General features: G+C 43.3%; 1 protein-coding gene and 1 long non-coding RNA gene across 2 annotated transcripts; both read left to right on the forward strand.

Moving 5' to 3' along the window:
- The first annotated feature begins 333 nt into the window (after positions 1–333).
- On the forward strand, positions 334–19,578 carry RIOK1 (RIO kinase 1). Its single transcript, XM_082234454.1, has 18 exons — positions 334–470; positions 1,701–1,817; positions 3,420–3,624; positions 4,477–4,567; positions 6,263–6,332; positions 6,417–6,459; positions 6,896–6,988; positions 8,705–8,817; positions 8,940–9,020; positions 9,470–9,556; positions 10,670–10,807; positions 11,655–11,758; positions 12,140–12,246; positions 13,302–13,367; positions 14,149–14,268; positions 15,202–15,255; positions 17,218–17,367; positions 17,648–19,578. The coding sequence occupies exons 2-18, from the start codon at positions 1,747–1,749 to the stop codon at positions 17,756–17,758; spliced, it is 1,704 nt and encodes a 567-aa protein (XP_082090580.1). The 5' UTR covers positions 334–470; positions 1,701–1,746; the 3' UTR covers positions 17,759–19,578.
- A 1,757-nt stretch (positions 19,579–21,335) lies between these two features.
- Positions 21,336–24,480, forward strand: LOC309538910. Its single transcript, XR_014222488.1, has 3 exons — positions 21,336–21,669; positions 23,104–23,180; positions 24,024–24,480. It is a non-coding gene; the product is annotated as an uncharacterized lncRNA (long non-coding RNA).
- Positions 24,481–24,717: the final 237 nt, after the last annotated feature.

A 24,717-nucleotide genomic window follows, 5' to 3' on the forward strand; every position in this document is an offset into this window, starting at 1 on the left:
AAAAGATTTCAGGGCGGTTGCAATCCCAACCCCATTTACCAGGGAGTAAGTCCCACTGAATTCGCCCTGGCTGGCAGATTCCGAGCAGACACGTGCAGAAAAAATCTTGAGTTCAGAAAAGAAATTAAAAGATTCAACCCGGAGCCGGACTGGGTCTGATCAGAGTGCGCACCTTCCTAACTCCGGATGCGTTTAATGCATCGAAGTGCATCTCGCGCAAATGGTTCAGGGGCCGGGGGGCGCAATGCTATGCGATGCGCGCGTCCGCCCGGCTCTCCATCCACCCCTCTCCGCGCCGAAGCGAAACTCCTTCCCTCCCTCCGTTGCTGGCTCCGATCCTCCCCTTCCCCTCGATTGGGCAGGCGCCGGCAGCGACGGGCGCCCGGATTGGCGCGAGGGAGAAGGGGAGGAGGAGAAAGAGGGCTGGGCTGAGCCCTGCGGAGCCGGGCAGCGTGTCGGCGGAAGGAAAGGTAGGCCTGGGCAGCAGGAAACGGGCGGCGGGGTGGGAAGAAACAGCGGCTAGGGCGCCGGGGGAAAGGGAGAGGAGGCCTGGCCAAACGGGAGACGCAAAACCGGAGCGGGGCTTGGCGTGGACCTTTGTCCGAAAGCAGCGCTCCCCGCAAGAGGCCTGGGCGGCGAGTGCGCTTTTGCGCTTCTTCCTTTGCTGGCTGCTGCGGGCGCCGCGTTGGGGACCCCGGAGCAGAGCCTACAGGGGTTAGGTTAGGCGCGTACAGTTTCGGACCTGGTTAAAAGGCAGGCTGCCTCCTATAGTTTGTGCTACCTCCTGAGTAGCCGGAGGTGAAGTCTAGCCTGGCGCGATCTTCTGTAGGATGTACACGCAGGATGTTACTCTGTTGAGACGTATAATTTCCACGCTTCGTGCGAGTCCCCAGGCGGGGTTGTAGTCAAGTGTGCTGTGTGAAATGATCTGGAATAGTTGCACTCCTGGTTCTGTGCTCTATAGACTTAGTTGAGCAGTGTTTCTCAAACTTGGGTTCCTAGCAGTTGTTGGGTGGTGGGTAAGGGTTCTAATCTTCAGCCTGCCAAACCCTGGAGATGGGTATTTGAGTGGTTAAAAAGGGATATGGTCAAATAATGGTCATGTTCGTTAATGGCACCACCTCCAGATGACCTGTTTATACTGATTTGCTTGTGCAAATATTATTCCGAGTTATGGAGTATTTGCTCTGGCTTCTTAACAGTTCTGCAACGATTAGCATTCGCTCTAATTTGCTTCTGGAGTACTTACACATCTTCCCATTGAATTGGTTCATCTCACACTTCCTAGTGTAATTTCACCATCCTTTTCCTAATCTCAGAAAATCTTGTTTTTGTTTTTAGGGGATTGGACGGAGCACTTCAATCCGCTTTAATTGTTCAAGTCTAAATTCCCAGTATGTGCTTGAATCCTTCCTTCCAGAACAAGAACAATTGTTTTTATTTCATTTATTTACTATTTCATCATTCTTATAACCAACCCTTCCTCCCATAGGGAGGATGGCTTACAAGAATAGTAAAAAAGCTAGCAATGCTAAAATCGTAATAAAACAGCCTTAACACAACAATCGGACAACAATCAGTTATGGAATATTGTAACAGGTTGAGCCTACTACTTGGATGAGTACAGCATGCACACCATCCACCCACTCACAATATATAGTGTGTAAAACATTGTCTTATTGTCCAATAATATTTTACAGGAAGTGGATCAGGGTTGTGTGCATTGGAGATCTTCTACTAGCCGCAATGAATTACAGGGTGAAAATTATGAGCAAAATAGTTCCAGGGCAATTTGACGATGCGGAATCTTCAGACAGGTAATGGAACAATAGAATTGTCGAAAGTGATTTTCAGATGGTGTGGAAGAACAGAGCTCCACAGAGTCATCTTTCCGGAGAGGCTGTTTGAAGTATGGGGAGAAAAAGAGAGTAGCAATGTGATGTTGACACAGAAGAGCAGCAGAACATTTGGGGATATTTTTTCCTTCCTTTTCCTAACCTGTCATAGGTTGGGCCCAGTTTCCATAATGTACCACATTATGAAATGTGATTTTGTCAAGAGTATGTTTCTGGTATGGACTTGCTGGGCTGGCTTCAGTTATAGGCAGTTTTTACAAAAGCTGCCATATCTTGTTTACAGTACCCAAGGCCTAATAATCAATCGTGCTTGTACTTTCGTTCCCAGTTCCTCTTGCTGGATTTCTCGTGCATCTCCATTCATACAGAGAGGGGTATCTATGATCCGATAATGTTATTTATAAGACTGTCAGCTAATTCACTTATCAATAAGGAAGATGCACAGAAATTTAGACCGCCGTGGATAAGTAGCCGAAATATGTAACTGCCACCAATGTCCTTCCCAGTAGTCAAGTGCCAACCTAGATAACTTCACAGTAGCACTTTCTTTTAAAATGCAGATCAAATGAAAGGAAGGGAGGGAATGGAATCCAACAACCAAAGAAACACTGAATCTTATTACAGTAAAAAAAGTTTCAAAGCTGCATTTCTCTCTTTTATTGTCTACGATATCTGTAATAATAGTATACAGGATAAATCTATTTTGTTTCTGCCTACTTGCAAACTAAATTGAGTTATAGTAAAAGTTCAGAACTAATACACCCTACTTCAAAATTTCATCGGTTTCAACACCACCAATAGCCCTCTTCAGAAGTTGCTCGTGCACATACAGCCTGCAGAAGAGGCCGTTGGGTCATGCTGCCTGACCCTGACACCCATGCGCTCAGTGTGAGTGTCTGCAAAAGAAAAGCATGGGCACATTGCTGCAAGACTGAGAACCCTCTTCATGTAGGGTTTCCAATCATGTGAAAGCATATTTGCATAGTAGATGTGCCTGAGCCCATCTTTTACAGATGTGGGCATTGGAGGCATGGATATAGGAAGCAGCCACATACTGAACAGGATCATTCGTTCCTCTAGTATTTTCTGCACTGAACAGCAACAGCTCTCCAGGGTTTTAAACTGTGACGTTTTCTGGAGATGCCTGGGATTGAACCGCAAAGCGGATTCTGTACCACTGAGCCTTAGAGTCCTTGCAGAGGCATTCCCCCACAGTCTTCCAGGGGCAGGGTTTGCTGAGCATGAACCTTGGAAAGGCTTGCAAGTCGCCTTGATCCTTGTCACCCTTCTTGTACACGAGAGGGGCAAGGGGGAATCTCCCAGGTGTGACACTGAGCCTCAAGGAAGCTTGGAAGGTTGTCAGTGAACTTACCTGGGACGGCTAACAGCAAAGCAGCAATTAATCTGTGGTCCAAGGTACTATTTCAGTATAATAATAATAATACTGATGATGGTGATGATGACGACGACAGGGAGCTAGTTGTACTGTGTTGCTGGCTTTGTGCAACTTGATGTGTTTATCATGATTTTACTAAATACGTGCTTTTAAAATACATACGTTAGCGAACGCACACAGGCTTCGAAAGCAGCTGAAGAGGAGAAGGCGGTCTTTATAACGCAGCAGCCACGTTTATGTGAGGAAGCAGACGAGGGTGAATTGGATGAGAGTGGCGAGGAGGAGGAGGAGGAGGACAGCGATTGGGACTGGGACGATGCCATGGGGAAGCTCACGAAGCGAAATCCGTTATCTGCAGGCAGAAACCCTCAGGTGTGTTCAAGGAATGTGTGGCTTGAGGGTGCCAACTTGTTGTTGCTCTTAAGTGAGTTTTTAGACGGACTCAGGTTTAGATCCTAGCTACACCTGCAGGGACGCGGGTGGCGCTGTGGGCTAAAGCCTCAGCGCCTAGGGCTTGCCGATCGAAAGGTCGGCGGTTCGAATCCCCGCGGCGGGGTGCGCTCCCGCTCCTCGGTCCCAGCGCCTGCCAATCTAGCAGTTCGAAAGCACCTCCGGGGGCAAGTAGATAAATAGGTACCGCTTACCAGCGGGAAGGTAAACGGCGTTCCGTGTGCGGCTCTGGCTCGCCAGAAGCAGCGTTGTCACGCTGGCCACGTGACCCGGAAGTGTCTCCGGACAGCGCTGGCCCCCGGCCAATAGATGTGAGATGGGCGCACAAACCCCAGAGTCTGTCAAGACTGGCCCGTTCGGGCAGGGGTACCTTTACCTTTACCTTTACACCTGCAGGGATGATAGGTATTGTAGTCCAACAACCTTTGGAGGGAAGCAGGTTTGCTGCCCCTGGACTGGACAACCTCCAAGGTCCTTTTTAACCCCATTTTCTGTAACTCTGTAATGAGGGATCTGGAGTGAGTTGCAGCATCGCACGCTCCCTCTTCCTCTGGTGCAAATATACCCCTCCCTCCCAGGCATAACCATGGTTAAAGTGTTTATCAGAGCTTGACTTCACATGCCGATTGGGCTTTTGTACCCAGGTGGATGGTCTGTGAAATTTGCATGAGAAGGGATGGGTTGTGCAAGCATGATGTCCAGATTGTATAGCTCTGGTTATGAGATCGGGAGTATCATTGTGTGACAGGGTTTCTTTTTTTGTTTTTGTTTCAGGCCAATAAGCAAATTCCCAGCTGCAACGCGGCCAAAATGTCCACTCCTACAGATAAGGCCCTAAGAAAGTTTGAGAATAAAATCAATCTAGGTAAGAGCAGTCATTCTTGTTTTCTAGAAATGGGTATTTGCTAAGGACCGTGCCGTATAGCCATATTTTCTGGGTTGAAGTTGGTGAATCCATGTGTGTCACACTCCCTAATATAACTCATCAGGATGAGTTTAAGAACTGCAGACAGGCACACAGAGCCTGAAAATGTGTTTCTCAGGCTCTGTGCTCCTGCCTGCCTACACTTTAGAAAACACCACCCCCCCAGCTCATGCAAGGGGGCACAGGACTTGATCAGCTGTAGGGCTGGCCGATGTATCTCGGTGGGGAGGAAGAAACGGTCAAGATACATTCCAGAATCAGAAATATATCAGCATATCATGGTATTTAGCTGCTGATATATCACAATGCTGAAAACCAGCCCTGCTTGAAAAGACTATACAGTGGTACCTCGGGTTACATAGGCTTCAGGTTACAGACGCTTCAGGTTACAGACTCCGCTAACCCAGAAATAGTACCTCGGGTTAGGAACTTTGCTTCAGGATGATAACAAAAATTGTGCTCCGGCAGTGCAGCAGCAGCAGGAGGCCCCATTAGCTAAAGTGGTGCTTCAGGTGAAGAACAGTTTCAGGTTAAGAACGGACCTCCAGAATGAATTAAGTTCTTAACCAGAGGTACCACTGTACCGTAATGGTAACCATTGCGTGGCCACGGTGGGGGGGATTAACTTGATATTTTTCTTTTTAAGCTATTCTTTTTTAATCATATTTTCTGTGTAGCACATGGCACACTATGGCTGTCATAGGACAGGGATGCTGTGGCCCTCCAGATGTTGCTTGACTACAACTGCCGTCATCCCTGATGATTGGTTACGCTGGATAGGGTAGATCAATGTTGCGAGTCCAACAACATTGGGAGAGCTACAAGTTCTCTCATTCTGATACAGCCCATTCTCCTCTGTCTGCACGACAGCAGGTATCACTGAACCCTCCTCCATTTGCAGGTCCTGCATCCCACAGCACACCCTTAGTTACTTCTGGAGCAAACCTTAAGTTCCTTTGGCCACAGGGAGAGAGAAGGAAGTTATTCGTACCAGATTTCATCTTCCACACCCCAGTATATTCATGCCTATGTGAGAGCAATGTAATAGACATCTCTTTTGTGTGCCATTGTCTGAAACCTTAGGAGGGTGTTGGAGGAGTCTCTGAGAGTCTGGCCTAGTTTTCTGTATTGTTCATTTCCTGCCGAAATAGCAGGCCTGAAACTACAGTGGTACCTCTGGTTACTTATTAATTTGTTCTGGAGGTCCATTCTTAACCTGAAACTGTTCTTAACCTGAGGTACCACTTTAGCTAATGGGGCCTTATGCTGCCGCCGCGCCGCTGGCGCACAATTTCTGTTCTCATCTTGAGGTAAAGTTCTTAACCCGAGGTACTACTTCCGGGTTAGCGGAGTCTGTAATCTGAAGTGTTTGTAACCCGAGGTACCACTGTACATGTGTTTAAATGATTTTTGGACTACAAAGAAGCCAAACGTAGTACCTTTGTTGTGTGTAATGGCTTTATTTTACAGACATTGCAACAAGGACATTTTTCTTGATGTGTCTTGGATAAGGAGCGTGACGCATTTTCAGGCTGCAGAGTCAGAAACTAGTTTTAAATTGAGAAGTGCGGGTAGGCGAAAGAGGAATGTATTGGTGTTAATTTCCTTATATGTGTGTGTTTTCCCCTCTTCAAGACAGGCTACACTTTGCTGACTCTGTTATAAATAAAGTTACTGAGAAGTCCAGGCAGAGAGACGCAGAAATGTAAGTAGTGAGGATGACACATTTGTATTTCAGTATTATCCAAATGAAGCGTAGTGGATCATGAAATTCCTTTGTTTCCACTAGGTACCGGGTGAAAGACAAGTCAGATCGAGCGACAGTGGAACAAGTAAGTCACACAAAGTATCAGACAGTTGCAAAAAAATCCCCATTTAAATAAAAATCAAAGAGTCCTCACCTTTTTAAAAAAGCAAACTGTCGTAATAAAATGATTCAACCACATTTACTCAGAAGTAAGTCCTGAATAATTCTGTAGTGGGTGTCCATAGCTCTGTAGTTTTTAGTCTTCCACTTTTGCTTAAATCTTGATATTTACTTACTCCATTTTAATCAACCATTTTTACTGTGATTTATTGTTCTAATTCTTGGCTTGGACTAATCTAACACTTAGCTTCTAAAAAATCCCCCAATGCTCTTAGCTCTCTTTGTGTTTTTTATTATTTTATATAATCTCTTTTATGTGAGAATATAGATGGGACCAATAAATGCAAGAGAAAAGTTCCAAGTAATGCCATTTCATAGGGCTGTTTTGTTGCTTTCCTGAGGTTCTGGATCCAAGGACTAGAATGATTCTGTTCAAGATGCTAACCAGAGGTGTCATATCGGAGATCAATGGCTGCATCAGCACAGGAAAAGAGGTTGGTTTCACCACAAAAAGAGCCGGCTATAGTAATCTGTTTAAAACAATTAGACTAAAAAGAGGGTCCCAATTAAACACACAACACATTTTCAAAATATAAATAAAAACCAAATTAGTTCAAACTCAAGCGGCAGACAATTATACAGTAAAGGTAAAGGGACCCCTGACCTTTAGGTCCAGTCGTGGCCGACTCTGGGGTTGCAGCGCTCATCTTGCTTTATTGGCCGAGGGAGCTGGTGTACAGCTTCCGGGTCATGTGGCCAGCATGACTAAGCTGCTTCTGGCGAACCAGAGCAGAGCACAGAAACGCCGTTTACCTTCCCGCCAGAGTGGTACCTATTTATCTACTTGCACTTTGACGTGCTTTCGAACTGCTAGGTTGGCAGGAGCAGGGACCGAACAACGGGAACTCACTCCATTGCGGGGATTCGAACCGCCGACCTTCTGATCAGCAAGTCCTAGGCTTTATGGTTTAACCCACAGCCCCATCCGCGTCCCAATTAGACAGTATAAGCATGCAAAGACAATGGAGAGGTTGTACACAACACTAAACAATGTTTTAGTGCTATGATGGCGAGCTGCAGTTGTGCGGTTTCTTCCTTCCACCCTCAATCAATGCTGTGAGAAGATTAGAAGCAGAATCCAGGTGATTGTAACACAGAACATAATGTAATCCAGCCTGTGAATTCTGATCTTTAAAAATAATTACCTTTTGGGGGTCAGATCCAGCTTGCAGGCTGTCAGTTAGAAGTCCCTGTGCTAGATGTCTGATCTTATTTACCGTATTTTTCCGTGTATAAGACTAGGTTTTTTTCCTTTAAAAAATGTCAAAAATTAGGAGGTGTCTTATACACGGGGCCATCTCCCCCCCATATTCTTAAATCTGAGCCCCCCAAAATAGGGGGTGTCTTATACATGGGGGCATCTTATAGATGGAAAAATACGGTAATAAGTGGGCTTGGTATATGCAATAGTGTAACAGAAGAGGATTCATTTTGTGAGAACTTTACATCCATCTTTATTATTTTCATGAAAGGAATCTTGTTCTGCGTGCTTCATGCAAATTGTGTGCATCATTGGCACTATGGTTTGCACATGCATGCAGAAGTATGCAGGTATACCCCCACCTGCCTCTTCTGTTCATGATCCAAGTGTTCGGGGACTGAAAATGTAAACAGAAATGTGGTTCTACACAGGTGTCTTCTGGAATAGGGCTGCACAGGTACAGTGGAACCTCGTGTTACGTACTGTCCTCCTTGCAAACACTTCGGGTTACGAGCTCCGCTAACCTGGAAGTAGATGCTCCTGGTTGCAAACTTTGCCCTGCGATGCGAGCGCAAGTCGCGTGGTGGCGACAGCGGGAGGCGCCATTAGCGAAAGCGCGCCTCATGTTAAGAACGGTTTCGGCTTAAGAACGGACCTCCGAAACGAATTAAGTTCGTAACCGGAGGTACCACTGTACTGTCCTGTTAGCCTTGTATTTTGGTCTGCTTAGTCCTTAATAACCTGTTTTTTGTAGCCCAGGTAGGCAGTAGAACCTATTGGTTTCTTGGGCTGCCTTTAGCTTGGTGGATTAAGTAGACTTTTGTAGTATAAGATCTCCTTGGATTGTAATCTTTAAACTATGGGGTTGTTTTTTTTTAGCAACAGGGTCCTTATCTTTGAATAAAGATCAGATGATACATTTTTGTTTTGCCTATTTGCAATTTGCTAGGCTAATGTATATCATGCCAACACAGCAAACGGAGAGAACAGAGCCATAAAGATTTATAAAACGTCGATACTGATGTTTAAAGATCGGGATAAGTATGTGAGTGGAGAGTTCAGGTGAGTCTGAGATTTTAATTTTTACTTATGTGTGCAGGCTTACTTGACATTTTCCATAACAATAATTTCCATGCTGGGTTTTTTTTTTAATAATTGCATTTGCCTGTTGTTGTTATCTCAAGGTTTCGCCATGGCTACTGTAAAGGAAACCCAAGAAAAATGGTCAAGACGTGGGCAGAAAAAGAAATGAGGAATTTAACAAGGTGACCTTTTTCAAACATTTTGGCCAAGACTTTGTTCCCATACGCCAGCTTTCATCAACCTGGTGTCGTCCAGCTGTTCCAGCCTACAACAGCCGTCAGGCACAGAGAGTTGTAGTCCAGAGCACCTTTGCAAAGGCTGCTATGCTCCATTTTGTAGTGGATCAAATGAACATTTTAATGGGCTCCCTTGGGAAATTAAAATGGAATCCTAGGGTTTCAAGAGATGAGAATTTTGCTAACCCCAGTCCCTTTTCCCATAGATGAACATTCCCATTTCCCCACAAGTCATTCTTACCTTTCTGACAGATAAATGGAGTCTTTTTTGTGCTATAACTATTAATGGGCCTTTAAAAAAAAACTTAGAACATTTTAGTAAGTGTTACAAGTGTTTTTTAAAAAGCCCTTCATGCTGGATAGTATCATTTTGGGGGGCCTTTTTTTTTTTGTAGGTTACATACAGCCCAAATTCCATGCCCAGAACCTGTTATGCTCAGAAGTCACGTTCTTGTTATGAGCTTTATTGGCAAAAATGACATGTAAGTATACTCAGAAACTTTGTTTGTGTTTGTGTATTTTTTTATATAAAGAAATCACTTTATTAGCAATTCAGTCCTGTATCCAGTCAGAATCAAGTCCATAGCTCTGTTATTGAGTTTTCTCATCTATCTATCTCAAAAAAATGCTCTTGTATTGTCATGTAGTTCAGACAGGGCTGTCTCATCATTGCTTTGGGGGGGGGGGAGCCTAAAGAATAAAAATCTGAAAGCAAACGGGGAGAAACATAATATAATTAGATGCGAATAACTGATACAATTCGTTAGATGTGAATATAGTGGTACCTTGGCTTTCTAATGTAATCCATTCCGGAAGACCGTTCAAGTTCTGAAATGTTCGAAAACCGAGGCGCAAAGGGTGGTCTGCAAATTTAATAAACAAATATGAAAAAATAACATGCACTCAGCGGAGCCGTGTGGCGTGTTTGACTTCTGAGGCGTGTTAGAAAACTGAAGCGTCTACGGCATTTGAAAACCAAAACGTTTGTCAAAGGAGACGTTTGAAAACCGAGGTACTACTGTACATACTTGATTAGCTTACCCCACCCATTGTATAAGCAAATACAAAAGACATATGCGCAAAGGAAATGAGAGAGATGTCTACTGAAGTAAAACAAATAGTGATAATAATAGTAACTGTGATAGATATATAGAAGACGCCATAGAAGGAAAAAAAGGAAAGAAGAAGAAAAAAGTAGAGGGAGGGAGGGGAATAGGTGTGTGTTTGTGTGTGCATGTGTGTATAATGCTGTGGAGAGTTATTCAAAAGTCAGGTATTTGAAAATAGGTTGCAAGGGGAGGTGTTGTCTTTGACCCTTTCTTCCAGTAGCTTATGCCTCCGTATACCAGTCTCTGAGAATTGCAATTGGGGAGAGTGCTATAACACTCTGGTCTTGCTTATGAGCTTCCCATGGGTGTCTGGCTGACCATTGTGGGAAATGGGACGTTGGACTCGATGGGCCTTTGGCCTGACTCAGCAGAGCTCGCATTCTGTTAGCCAAAGTGGGTATGGTATTGGAGAAGGAGGAGGACAGCTGTTGATTATATTCTGGTGTTTTTTGTTCTCTCTCTCTCCCCCTTTCCTTTTGACCCAAGGCCTGCTCCATTGTTGAAAAACGCCCAGCTGTCGGAATCCAAAGCTCGGGAGTTGTATCTGCAAGTCATACAATACATGAGAAGAATGTACCAAGATGCCAAGCTCGTTCATGCAGATCTCAGTGAATTTAACATGCTGTATGTTTTAAAGAAGCTGAACGTTGATACTTCTTTCATCCGTATATGCTACCTTGCACAACTCTGTCCTGGAGCTAGGGTGTTGCCCTCCTGGCTCCACAGCCTGTGAATTTGAAAGATGATTTGTGTCATTGTTACACAAGAGCTCTTTAAAAATTGGTGCAGTTTCCAAGAGACAAAATGAAAAATGTAAAGCTGAATTTATCCTACAAAATGAGGTCAATTGTAAATGAGCTTCTATTCTCCTTTTTTCCTAAAACCATTTTGGGGGTTCAGTGAAGGTTGGCTATCTTTCTGCAGTATAAAAATAAATATGTAGAGCGAGAGATGCAATTGGACTTAGATCAAGCATCTTTTGCCATCCTAAGATTCAGGTGTTTGACATGCTCCTTCGGCTCTGTTTCCAAGGTTTCCCTAAAGTTAAAACCTTGGTCAAGTATCTTTTCTAAGTCTATACCCAGCTTTTCATGGATCTTAAAGACACCTCTGGCATCTGCGCTTAGATTCTCCTGCTTCGGCTTATGGCGAGAAGTAAGAAATGAGATTAAGAAAATAGCTAAAACGCATTGATCAGCCTTGTATCTTCTGATCTGCCCTCTGCTTTCAAGTAGAAAATAATAATAAAATAATAATAATTAAATTCATTTTTATTTCAGTAAACAAAACAATCGTAGGGCATACAGCAGACTTATTTCACAGAAATGACTTGTGCTTTACATTAGCTGAAATTCTAATGACCTCCCTCTTTCACCCTAAGTGGTAGAATGTTCCATAAAAAGTCCCTAGTAAACTTTCAGAAACAGCAGTACTAACAATAGCATCATGTTGCTTATTCCCACTTCTCCAGGTATCACAGTGGTGAGGTATACATCATAGATGTGTCCCAGTCAGTGGAACACGACCACCCACATGCTTTAGAATTCCTGAGGAAAGACTGCTCTAACATCAATGGTGAGTTCCAGCCAAGAAACATCAACATCCTGGATATCTTGAATATTTTTGTGTGCATGATTTAATCCCCTGTCACGTGACAGATTTGCATGCATGGATCTGATCCCGATTGTTCATACATACAGTTTTGAATGGGCACTGGTATAGATTTTCCTGCAAATTAAAATTATTATTGAGTTATCTCGAATGATATTTCAACTCGGATATGCTTTGAAGATTGGCTGCTTCAACATCAACTGTCCAGGATAACTCTTGAGGACGCCACCAAATAACAGGGTTATTCTAGTATTTTTTTTATTTTACAAGAGTTCAGATATTCCACACTGCATTTGGTTTGCATAGGTGCAAATATCTTATGTCGCCTTTGGTTCTTTCTGGCAGATTTTTTCCGGAAGTACAATGTTGCGGTGATGACGGTGAGAGAACTCTTTGAATTCATTACAGATCCATCTATTACAAATGAGAACATGGATGCTTACCTTGAAAAGGTAAAGCTTTAGAGATTTTGCCTCTATGGGAAAGCATTAAGAGGGAAGATATTGGTTCAACTCTCTTACAATTCTCTTTTTATAAATGAAAGCTGATTTAGCTATTGTGTATAGCAACGATGTTGTTTTTGCAAAGGTTTTTGCATCCTGCTATAGATACGGAAGTATGATACACATACACTGCTGATGAAATATGAAGGGAGAAAAAAAAGTGTGTCTGTTTCGGTCCTTTCCCACAAACATATAACGTCTGCATTATTGGTCTAGTACTCTACACTAATTCTCAAAGTTAACCTTCCCCAAACTGGTGCCCTCCTGTTGTTTTGGACTACAGATCAAATTATCCCTGACCTGGCTGGGGACGGTTGGAGCTATATAAGGTTGAAGACTTAACCACTCAATTCAGTTAGTTGCTTATTTGTGCTGTATTCCTCTACTCATATGGCATATGGAGTGGCTTTACAACATAAAATGCACAACAGAAGTACAACATGTACATTAAAAATGCTAATAATAAGTAAAGTAAAAAAAAGCACAAATGTAATATGAAGACAGCAATAGTCAAACCTTTAAAGGATTCTAAGTCTGTAAAAAAAAAAAGAATAGAGCAATGAAAAGAAGGCACAGAGAATAATGTGTTTCCACAGGACATGTATTAAGACGTCCAAAGCTGATTTTAAAGCATGAGAAGTTCTGTATCGGATGTGAGAGTTGTTAAGGTAACCAGAACCTGGACAATTTAGAGCTTTGAAGGGCAAAATTAGCAGTTTTAATTGAGCTCAGACGAAACAAGCATCCAGTGAATTTGAGAAAGAATAAAGAGTTTACATGCTCTGGACAAAGATCTGGCCTGCATATTTTGGACCAATTCAAATTTCCCATCTGTTTTTAAAGGCAGTCCCTTGTAGAAAGCCTATTCTGGGACAGGGACAGCCCCTCTGGGAGTGGTAGCGGTGACTGAAATAGGAAGAGCTATTTCTTAGGGCTACATAGAGAGCATTTAGGTCTTCGTGGGCTTTAAGTCACTGTTAAATGTCTTGCATTATATCCTATAGGCAATGGAAATATCGTGTGAGAGGACAGAGGAGGAAAGGTCCAATCAGGATAATGTGGATGAAGAGGTAAGCCAGAGCTTGGATTTCCCCACGTCTTCTGTATCTGTTGTGTCTCTTCTGTGAAATGTTCATCAGTACTTTGACAATGTTCTGCAGTATCTTTATTATAAATGTTTTTACAGTATCTAAATGTCCGTGAGATTATTGGCCTTGCAGTCTTTCTCTTTCTACACTTGAGTGTTTCCACCTGTTCCCAAGTGGCCCCTCATGTGGACTACACGATGGCAGTGTTCCCGCATCATGCCAAACCATGGTTTCTCATGTTGTTGTCTGTATGGCAAAGTGGTTAACACTAACCATGGTTGGTTTCACAAAAGCCAGCATTAACCACAGGTTGGGTCGTCAAAACGAACCATACTTTGTGTTACTCACAGTTCTGGATCCAGATAACACTACAAGCTGTCATTAACTGGAGGTGAAAGCTTCTGAACTCCTCCAGGAGAAGGAGAAGGAATAGGGTACACGAGACCAGGGTTTGCTACAGCTTGTGGTAAACCATGGCTTAGCATGATGTGGGAATATGACCAGTGTAGGAACACAGTGATCACAGATAAGGTTTCTAATCCTGCCAGCTGTTAAATATGTTGACATAATTACAACAATTGCTACTGGCCAAATCTAGGCCATCTGATTTCCATGTTGTTTGTCCACGTAAACATATACCTGAGAACCAAACTAGACATCATGTCAGAGGTCCACGATCTTTCGTGTCCTAGTCATATACCCTTTATTAAAACATTGACATTGCAGAACTGAATGAATGTTTGTGGTTATTTCGCCTTGTTAGGTGTTCAAGAAAGCATATATCCCAAGAACTCTGACTGAAGTTAAGAACTACGAAAGGGATGTTGACATAATGATGAAGCTGAAGGAGGAAGAGACAGCCTTAAATGTGCAGCAAGATAATGTAAGTATCCTTGGACTATGTGGAATTTGAGGTTGCACATACTGACCAGAATACCACGATACACTGTAACGATGGTAGCAAGTGTGTAATAAAACTGTTCCTAAAGGAAACCTCTCATTCTTTTCTTCCTCTATTTATAGTACTACAATTATAGCCTCAGTTGGTCTCAGAAATGGTAGATTATTACTATAAAAGGGATGGTCATGATGTAAATACTGGGACAGGATACCTAAGGGACAGCCTCATACTATATATCCCTGCCTGGTAATTGCTGCTCAGATAAGGCACTGCTGAGAGTAGTGTGTGCCCCAGAGTTATGCTTAGTTTGTACTAGAAACAGGGGCTTTTAGCATTCCCGCTGCAGCCCTCTGGAATAAGTTACTAATTGAAATCGGACAAGCGCCTAGCATCTTTACCTTCAGACATCTACTGCAAATGTGTGGTTTTTTGTCTATGAAAGCATTCCCTGAAGGGGTGACACAATCATTCTATCAAATATTATTTGTTTCTCTTGTAAAAAGGTTTTTCGTTGTTTGTAGAAATTGCTTTAGTTTTCGTAAAGACTTGGTGATTTTTGTGTCTGTTTTATCTCATTTGGACACTGCTTCAATGGCTTGAGGCTATGAATCGGTTTATAAATCTGTATGCCTGCATGCATGAATAAGTGCCTGTATTCACAGAACAGCAGGGTGTTAATGCGCACACTGAGTACTTGACGCAGTGATCAGTGCTTTGTGTCAACTGAGCCAATGTAATGTAATGGGTAGGCTGAGGGACATAGACTGGAGACACCCAGCTTCATATTGCTGCTTCCCCAAAAGGCTCATTGAGAAGGATTACCAGGATAATATATATGAAGCCTTTGGACATTTGAAACGTGCTATATAAATGCAAACGTTTATTCTAAGTTTCTTATATTTATTTCCGATGCAGATTCTCTACCAGACTGTGACAGGGTTAAAGAAGGATTTATCAGGTGTCCAGAAGGTAAGTCTGAGATTGTATTCTTCTGTGTGTAAAAATCACTTTGTCTGAAGCTTCTCACAAGATTGAATTTGCATTGTATGTATGTATTGGGTAAATATGGAAATATGGAATGTTTTGTTTCTATTAGCTGAAATATCCTAGTCTATGGAATCATAAGCTCGTGTCAAACATCATACCAAACAATACACAATCAGCAGATGATGGCTTAGATCTGTTTGTCTGCCTTCATTTTCCCAACCCTTGGCTTCATAAATCCACACTTTCCTCTCCATGGTGCAGCAACCTCTGGAGGTAGGGCTGTGGTTTGTGATTTGTCACAAATGAGTGACACTGACTAGCAGTGGTTTACAAACCCATTTCAAGCTGTAGTTTGTAAATTCAGACATCTTTCCAAACCATAGCAAACCTCCCTTTCCCCGTGAATTGGCATGCCATTGTAGAACTGGAAGAAGCCTTGTGGGTTATCTAGCCTCTTCCTCCGTAAAAAGCAGGATTCCCTAGTTTGATATTGGAATTGTTCTTCCAAATCTCCAGCTTTTCCTGAGCAGGTTGTACCCTTGCCTAATTACCGTATTTTTCACCCTATAGGACGCACCTTTTCCCCTCCAAAAATGAAGGGGAAATCTGTGTGCGTCCTATGGGGCGAATGCAGGCTTTTGCTGAAGCTTGGAGAGCGAGAGGGGTCGGTGCGCACCGACGCCTCTCGCTCTCCAGGCTTCAGGAAGCTATCAGCAAGCCTGGGGAGCCCGCGGGAGTTCCCGCAGGGCTCCCTAGGCTGCGGATAGCAGCCTGCCGCACGGGGCGCCCTGAAGCAGAGCACCCCCCGTGCCGGGCGGACATCAGCCAGCCCCACAAGCTCAGGGGACAGCGGGGAGGCAGAGCACCGCCATACCGCTGTTCCCCGACCTGGTTTGGTTTCCCCGACCTGGTTTGGGGGGAAATAAAGGGAATTTTTTCCCCTTTATTCCCCCCCCAAAAAAACCCCACTAGGTGCGTCCTATGGGACGGAGCGTCCTATGGGACGAGAAATACGGTAATCTCCCAGTTTAGAAATGGTTGCCTAGTTTCCATCCTAAGGCTGCTTTGCTGTCACTAGAATCAAATTGCATATTGTCTTTACAGTGGTCTTTTAGCTACTAGAACAGTTCTTCCTGTGATGATATACAATACCTAGTTTGCTTGTTCATGTTCATTACTTGATTACTTTATGCTTGATGACTTCACAGGAAAAAAAATCATTGTGTTTGAGGCAATGTGAGCGGATACAAAAACTTGGCTGTGAGGGTAGATTTGTGATGGTTCATTGATGCGCCATGTGTTCAACCAGCTGTTGAGGCAAGAATAGGCAACCTGAGGCTCTCTAGATGTTGTTGGACTCCCAGTTCCCATCATCCCTGACCGTTGGCCTTGATGGCTGGGGCTTATGGGAATCGTAGCCCAACAAGCCCTGGAGGGACACAGATTCTTCATTCCTGGCTTAAGAGTTAGCTTAGAGCAGGCTTTCTCCAGCTAGTTTTGAAATACAACTCCCATCAATCCTAGCTTGCAGCTGGAGACCCAAACTTGGGAAACCCTGGCTTAGAGTACCCTTCACCAATGTAATATTCTCCAGATATTTTAGATTACAATTCCCATCAGCCCCTGATAGCATGGCTAGGGATAATGAGCGTTTCGGTCCAAAATATCTGGAGGGCTCCAGGTCATTATTGCTGTGTGTGTGTGTGTGTGTTCTCTGAGGGAAAAGTACAGCAATTGTATAAATAGGTACAATACGTGAAGAAAGAGAGCGTTCAGCAACATACATCGACTCCTTTGTGAACTTACAAAACCAATTAGATTTAAGTGAGAACGAAGAAGAATTCTCTAGAATTGTAGTGCGTCCAGCGTTATTTCCTATGGAGCTTTTCTTGACACTTTGAAGTCCAGAACTAGAACGACACAATTATGTTGTCTGCCTTTTAGGTTCCTGCTCTCCTTGAAAATAGAGAGGAGGCAGAATCTGATTCAGAGGACAATGATAGTTCTGACCATTCAGAGTTGGGCTGCAAAGAGCAGGAAGACGAATCTGTCCATCCTAAAGATCGACCTGCTGAAACCAGCGTGGATAAAAAGGTTAGTTGTTCAGGTGCATCCTCCGTGGTGGAGTGTATGCTTTGTGTGTGCTAAAGATTTCAGGTTCAGTCTTTAGGATCTGTAGCTAGGGTGAGGGAGAAACCTTGTCTAAATGCCTGGAGAGCCATTGCTGAGAGAATACTGGGTTGGATGGGGCCAGTGGCATTAAAAACCCAATTACACAGCATTAAAACATAAACATTCATAAATAAAACCTGTAATATTCTATGAGTCCACTTGGTCACTTAGGCCTATTATTCACAATACTCTCTTTTTCCAGGAACGGAAGAAGATAGCCAAAGAGGCTCAGAGAGAGAAGAGGAAAAACAAGACCCCAAAGCACGTGAAGAAACGGAAAGAGAAGACTGCAAAGATGAAAAAGGGGAAATAAATCATGGCTGCCATTTCTAATGGGCAGCTTTAGCCATTCGTGATTTAATGGGTTGCTGTTTCGATATTAAAATAAACCCCCTGGGCCATTTATTGTGGTGGCCACCAAAGGAACAATGTGAAAGGGACATACTGTTACCAGTCACCGAGATTTGCTTGTGTACCCATGCATATAGTCTATAGCTCACACCAGGAATGTCTTCTTGGTGGATAAATAAAAACAAATGGAATCCTTTTAAGGCAGTTGGCCAGTCCAGAGAAATTTACGCAAGTTGTATTTTGCAGTTTAGTAGTGTGAACAGCCAGAGCGATGCCAGATTCTTTTTTCATGCTCCAAAGCAGATGCACATGCATATGTAAATAATAATAATGTGTATAGGGAGAAATATGCATACTCACGAATTAAAACTATCTGTTACATTGGAACAGCTGCAGTTTGTCTCGTGCACAGCGATGAAAATTGTCTACCCTTTCATCATAATCCACAGTATTGATGGTATGCTGGAAGAGGGTAGGGAAGGAAAATGGCCAGGCTGGGAAAGGTGGTTGATCATCCCTCATTCTTGGCTGTGTCTGGATTTGTGTTGGTCTAGAATGGGATGGACTAGGGGAAGGAACAGCAGTGCTTATTGCAGTACCTCGTTCCTGTCGTTCATCAGCAAAGTGAAGGGTTAGAGATCCTCCTCCTGCCTGATGGGAGAAAACCAGCAGAGCTCTACTAACTGGACAGCTAAATTAAATCCTCGCCTTCTCTTTTGGAAATGTGTCATTTATTTCTCGATTGGCTTGTGACACTTCAGTGACCTTATTCGGACATAACAGTAAGCCAAATTATAGCTTACAGTAGCATAAGCAAATAAGGTGTGCTGATGCAATGAGAAAATCATGACATCTTCCATGCTCCTGCTGCACTACCAGGAAGTAAGCCGTGGTTTGGCTTAGTGTTACATAGGAACTTTTGGTTTGTTTGAGAAAAAAACATGAGTTCAGGCTTGAATATAATGTTATGGCAAACCATGGCTTCGCTTCTGATAGCATGGCAGCTGTACAGGAGGCCAAATGGCCAGCATTTTCTGACTTGATCATTCATGGTGAAGCATTTGTGCCAATCTGGTTTAGCATTATATACAAACTGGACCAGTGATACTTTCTTTTGTGATTAATTCTTCTGTGATAAATTTTTGTTCCTTCGGCTTCCTGGTTGTTAGAAGTACAGCCGTGCCTTGGTTTTCAAACACCTTGGGAGTCGAACATATTGACTCCTGAATGATCGAAAGCCGGAAGTGGTTGTTCTGGCTTTTGAAAGTTCTTTGGAACCCGAATGTCCAACACAACTTCCGCAGCTTCCAATCGGAAGCTGTGCCTTGGTTCCCGAACGTTTTGGAAGTTGAACAGACTTCTGGAATGGATTCCATTCGACTTCCAAGGTACCACTGTACTTGTTCAAATGGTAAAACTTGGAAGAGGAGCATTTTCCATCTTCAATGAGAGTGGATACTTGCAGACTGAAGATCTGTGATACGTAAGAGCAATAATCTATTTGGATCTCGTGCAAGTGTTACCATTTGTTTTCAAAATATTTGAAATCAGAGTTCAGAGAACAAGCACTGCTATGTTGTTTGGGGCACAATTCTGCAGATGTGCCTACAGTGTTTAGGCTAAACAAATGCAATGCAAACTATAACTTCAGTGGTATATTTATCTGGTTCGGCCTTTTAAGGAGCCAGAGTGCTCAAACAGCTGCACACAGTAATGTTTTATATACTGTACCTTACCGATGGTGCCCTTCTGTTTTAAAATAAACCTGAAAATATTCTCTGTTATGGATACTGAGTCTATAATTAGAGGGCTAAATAAATTCATGGGCTAACAGCTGCATTGTGGATTCCAATAACAAATTCAATCCCAATAAATGTTCATTTAAAAAAAAAAAAAACCTCTTTCTTTTGCTGTAAAATATGGATAACACTGCAGTTGTGAAGTCAAACAAAATAATTGCTTCTGTGATGAGGGCTGAGCCCAATAACATTAGTTTACACCACTTTTAAAATAAAAAATAAATTGCAGAACAGATAGCCTAAAAACCTTTGAATAATGCCAGTACCATCATGGACTAGATGGTTCACATATTCCAGAACAGTTGCAGTGTTTTCAATGAGACTGTCTTAAAGTAAAATGGATTGTGTTACAGTCTACATTTTCATGCATATTTGGTGTGATGTTCCAATTCATAGGTGCCAGAAGCAAACCTGCAGTCATTTCCCAACAGTAAAAGAAGCTTATCCTTTTTAATGTAGCATTCATTCATCAAAATACTGCATCGTCACCAGCTTCTGCACACAAAATCAGCTTTGCTGGCTTTTGAATAAAAATCTAGCATTTGCTTTAATGCTTAATTGGAAGCAAGGTGTTCACACATGTGTCAGTGGTCTTAAATAAGTATTTCTCAAACCTGGAGATATACACACACATACTATTTTAGTCTTGGGTGTACTGAGCCTTTTCAGAGAAATGTGCCTCTGTATGATGTACAGCTGACAACTGGTATGCAATTCACCTGCAATCAGCAGAGACTTGCCTTCTGGGCCAGTAATAAATGGTGACAGGACTGTTTATTGCCCTTCTAAATCAGGTTTTTGGAGGAAAAGCACTATTAATTGCAGAGAGCGGGGATAAAAATGTTAGGAGCATCTCTCACTCGGTTCTTTTGAATACTTGCAGAACTGTGTGTAGATAAACAAAGCTCAGGTCATGTTCCTGGTATCCACCGGTTCCGTCTTCTAACGTGTGTTTTGCGGAGTGCCATTGATCCTATATACAGTGGTACCTCTGGTTACAGATGCTTCAGGTTACAGAATCCGCTGACCCAGAAATAGCACCTCGGGTTAAGAACTTTGCTTCAGGATGAGAACAGAAATTGTGCGGCGGCGGCAGGAGGCCCCATTAGCTAACGTGGTACCTCAGGTTAAGAACAGTGTCAGGTTAAGAATGGTCCTCCAGAACGAATTAAGTTCTTAACTCGAGGTACCACTGTACTTCCACGTTGCTAAGCCTCACTTCATTCGATGGGATGTGTACACTTAATTGTACACAGCGTTGCAACCAGTTTGCATCATTTGAATGTTCAGCCCCCTCTTAGAATTAAACTCTTATGTTTTTATTCACTCTTCCTCTCCCTCTTCACCTCAGCAACCACAACTTTTTAACAATGTACCTGATTGCCATAGGCTACAGGGAATGCATTGCAGAGGAGTACAGTGGTACCTCAGGTTAAGAACTTAATTCGTTCTGGAGGTCCGTTCTTAACCTGAAACTTCTTAACCTGAGGTACCACTTTAGCTAATGGGGCCTCGCGCTGCCGCTGCTCAATTTCTGTTCCCATCCTGAGGTAAGAGTTCTTAACCTGAGGTACTATTTCTGGGTTAGCAGAGTCTGTAACTTAGGTACCACTATATATGGAATGTCCTCTAGATAAGTAGGTCTGGTGGAAGAGGAATAGTTCTCTCTATCCTACTTCAGGAAAAGCGCCTGATTTGCATGTTGGCCTTGGAGGGAGACTGGCATGGAAATACTGTGGGCAAAGAAAAGGGGGGGGGGGTTGCTGCTTTTTCTCTGCCAGCCTGCTTTGCGTTTCCGCACTGGCAGAGGAGAAACATAAAGTTTCCTCAGCTGCCGGCACAGAAACCAAGCCTGCTGCTGTTGCTGCAGGAGGGGCAGAGCGATCTGTTCCTTTGCTGCAGCCATGCACAAAAACTGGGCTAGCGAATGAGGGGGGAAATGACCCACCCCTCCATTCCATGCTTGGGAGAAGACACTTTAATTCTCAGCTATACTTTTCACAGCCTCTAGAGGGAGCCTCAACTTCAACCTCATAGGACAAAAAGGACGAGAAATAGATACTGAGATTAGTAAGTTTTTTGAAAAATAATATATAAAAAGGTACCAAATAAGGAGGGCATAAAAGATGGTTACTTTTAATGTAAATAACATTTGACGTGGCACGTCCTTTGTAGAAAGAAAGGAAAAGAATATGTAACCATTTGCCCCACCGTAATTAATAGGGCTTACTCCATAGTGTGTTTTAAGATTTCAGGATTAGTATTTTATTTTATTTTTTTAAAATTGGCCTTCTATCCTGTACTTGGAGTCTCCACAACACCCTCCCAAGGGACCCAAGCTGCAACTTCTGCTGTGAAACTTTGGTTCCTACTTGGAAGAGTCTACATGGCAATATTTAATGGGAAAGACTACAATTGTCTTGATTACAGTTTCCTTATTAATTAGTACAGTATCCGCTACTACTAATCTAACGGCAGGATTCAATAGCTATTTTATTCGGCCTTCGCCCCGAATTGTTGCCTCTACTTGTGAGAGCCCTGAGGTACCATAACAAGATGGCGGCTGTGTTGCTTCATGCTCTGCGTCTTCGCCTGCATTTCTTTGCTCTCTTGATGTGGCTGACATGATTCTCTATTGTTTACTGGGTAGGCCAGACTTTAAATCAGACAAAAGTTTCAACACCTTCCTTCTGGCATTAGAGTCTGGGGTCCTGCGACAGCTATCCTCTTGTGTCACGTGGCCCAGCTCCAAAACGGTTGAAGGCAACTTTAAAAACCTAGGCCAGTTCACGTATTTCTCCATGTTGCCAGTGCAGCACCATGCAAGCAACAGTGTGCCCACCAGTGCCTACAAAAAGGTCTCACCAAATAGCCCCTTGGTCACTCACAACGTATGGGAGACTGTTTGCTTTTTCTGCTCGGTTCTTGTTTGCGCTGGCTCAACATTGAACATGGCCCCATAAACAGGCCCACATTTCAATGGATGCCAGAATTCATCACCCACCATCCCGTCTGTTTGGAACGAGGAGAGGTTCTCTGTGACTCTGGCTCACTGGCTGGGGATGCTTTCACAGTTTTGTGGCCCTCTCTCTCTTTCCGCTTTTATGTGGCAGCTGCTTGGTGTTATTCCACATCCCCACAGCAGCGATTTTATGTTATAGTATATCCTTGCACCAGTCCATTTGGGACTGGTGTCCTCAAAATCCCTAATGCGCCCATTGCCCAGAAAGGTTGGTGACCCCCTGGATATTGTAAACTAATTACTTTATACTTTCCAAATGAATGTATTAGGATGTGCCACTTGAAATTGGTTACCTGGTTTCTGGAAGGCCGCATTTTAATACCCATAGACTGATTTAAAGCCACCTTTTACTTATACAGGAAGCAGGCATGAGAAGCAAAGCAATACTCCAAAATAAGCAGAGTTGCAATGGTACTGATACCTGTTGGATATTTCATATATATATATAATGTGTTAATTCCTCATCCTTTTTTGTTTTTTGTTTAGCCTAAGACATTGCAAGGCTCACACCACCCTATGACAGTTGGCAACTAACTGCAGAGATTATAAAAACCGGACAAAAAGTAAGTTATTTGTTGGCATATGAAAAAGCTGTTGGCCCACGGCAATGACAGCACATGCTTTGGCTGAGTTATTTTTTCCATTGATCTATGCATATGTGATGAACATCTGTTTGCTCCTCTCATTTCTCTCTCCCAGGTCTTCTGTCTTCTCCTTTCTCTCTCTCTCAGGTCTTCTGTCCTGTTTCTTTTGGTTTATGAAAAGGGCTGGTCTTAAGAAGACCTTACTTTTGTGGTTTAAATAACAGTAAAGAATAGAAATGAATACTGATGAATGCCAGGATAGGTTAATATTTTCAGATGATACCACTCTATGCTGGAGGAAGAGAATCAAAATGAAAGTGTGAGCAGATCATTGGTTCATTTCTAAAATTAGTGATGTTGGAGCAATTTGAGAAGCTGCAGCCTCTGAGCTACATGTGCCTCTCCCAAGCCTGAGGAAATGTTGTGATATTTTTGCACCCAGCATGGCTCTTATGCCTACAACATTTGTATGGGTGGCATAACTTCAGCAGGTAGATTTATCTCTTTGCTGTCAACTATATATTTTGAGAATTGGTTTATCTGCCCATCTGTACTCTATGAGTTTAGATGCCTATTGGGATATCATCACCAAACTCAGCATGATGGTTTCTGAGGTAGGAGCAGTAGTCTTAAATGGCATTTTGAATCAAGATGGTAGATTGAAACATGACTTTGATGTGACAGATCCAAACTCACAAACTGCATTATCCATTTAAAAATCACAATATTTGTTGTTTTCAATGAATTCCCAGCCAGCACCGGGCACTGCTGCTAGTATCTCTAGGACAAGAAAACTTTCACCTACCTAATTTCTCTTGTCAGGGAAAACTGCTCAATTTGTGTTTGTTGTGCTCAGGGGCCCAGCCAGGAAAAGGTGGCAACTCTCACCAGAGGACACATACCCTTTATGACATCCTTTCTTCATTCAACTTCTGCCAAACACAATACAAAGTCCACGTTTTGTAGACTGGAGATAAGACCGCTTCATTTGTTTGTCATCTCTTTCTTTATGGCTGCTGCACCTTTAATGGCACCCAGGCACACAGAAACACAGCAGATGGCACCTCTACATTTCTGTTTGTTAGACCTGCTGTTGAACCCCAAGGAGCAGAAAGGGTGCCAAAGATGACAGCCCTAACCCTGTGTTGTGGGGGGGGGATCTAGGTTGCAGTCCTCTACTCACTTGACCTGGGACTGCAAGACCCACGGCCAATGCAGTGGGGCTTAAAAGGGACCCCTGACCATTAGGTCCACTCATGGCCGACTCTGGGGTTGCGGCACTCATCTCACTTTATAGGCCAAGGGAGCCGGCGTACAGCTTCCGGGTCATGTGGCCAGCATGACTAAGCCGCTTCTGACGAACCAGAGCAGCACACGGAAATGCTGTTTACCTTTCCGCCGGAGCGGTACCTATTTATCTATTTGCACTTTGAAGTGCTTTCGAACTGCTAGGTTGGCAGGAGCAGGGACTAAGCAACGGGAGCTCACCCCGTCGCGGGGATTCGAACCGCCGACC

The sequence above is a fragment of the Podarcis vaucheri genome (assembly GCF_965113315.1).
Source record: "Podarcis vaucheri genome assembly, chromosome: 8".
Lineage (NCBI taxonomy): Eukaryota > Metazoa > Chordata > Lepidosauria > Squamata > Lacertidae > Podarcis > Podarcis vaucheri.

Bases quoted from the DNA above. Each gene is read 5' to 3' on its own strand.
- RIOK1 (XM_082234454.1), top strand. From the start codon at position 1,747: ATGAATTACAGGGTGAAAATTATGAGCAAAATAGTTCCAGGGCAATTT. The intron at 6,460-6,895 runs GTAAGTCACACA...TGCTTTCCTGAG, and splicing joins ATCGAGCGACAGTGGAACAA to GTTCTGGATCCAAGGACTAG. The intron at 12,247-13,301 runs GTAAAGCTTTAG...TATATCCTATAG, and splicing joins TGGATGCTTACCTTGAAAAG to GCAATGGAAATATCGTGTGA.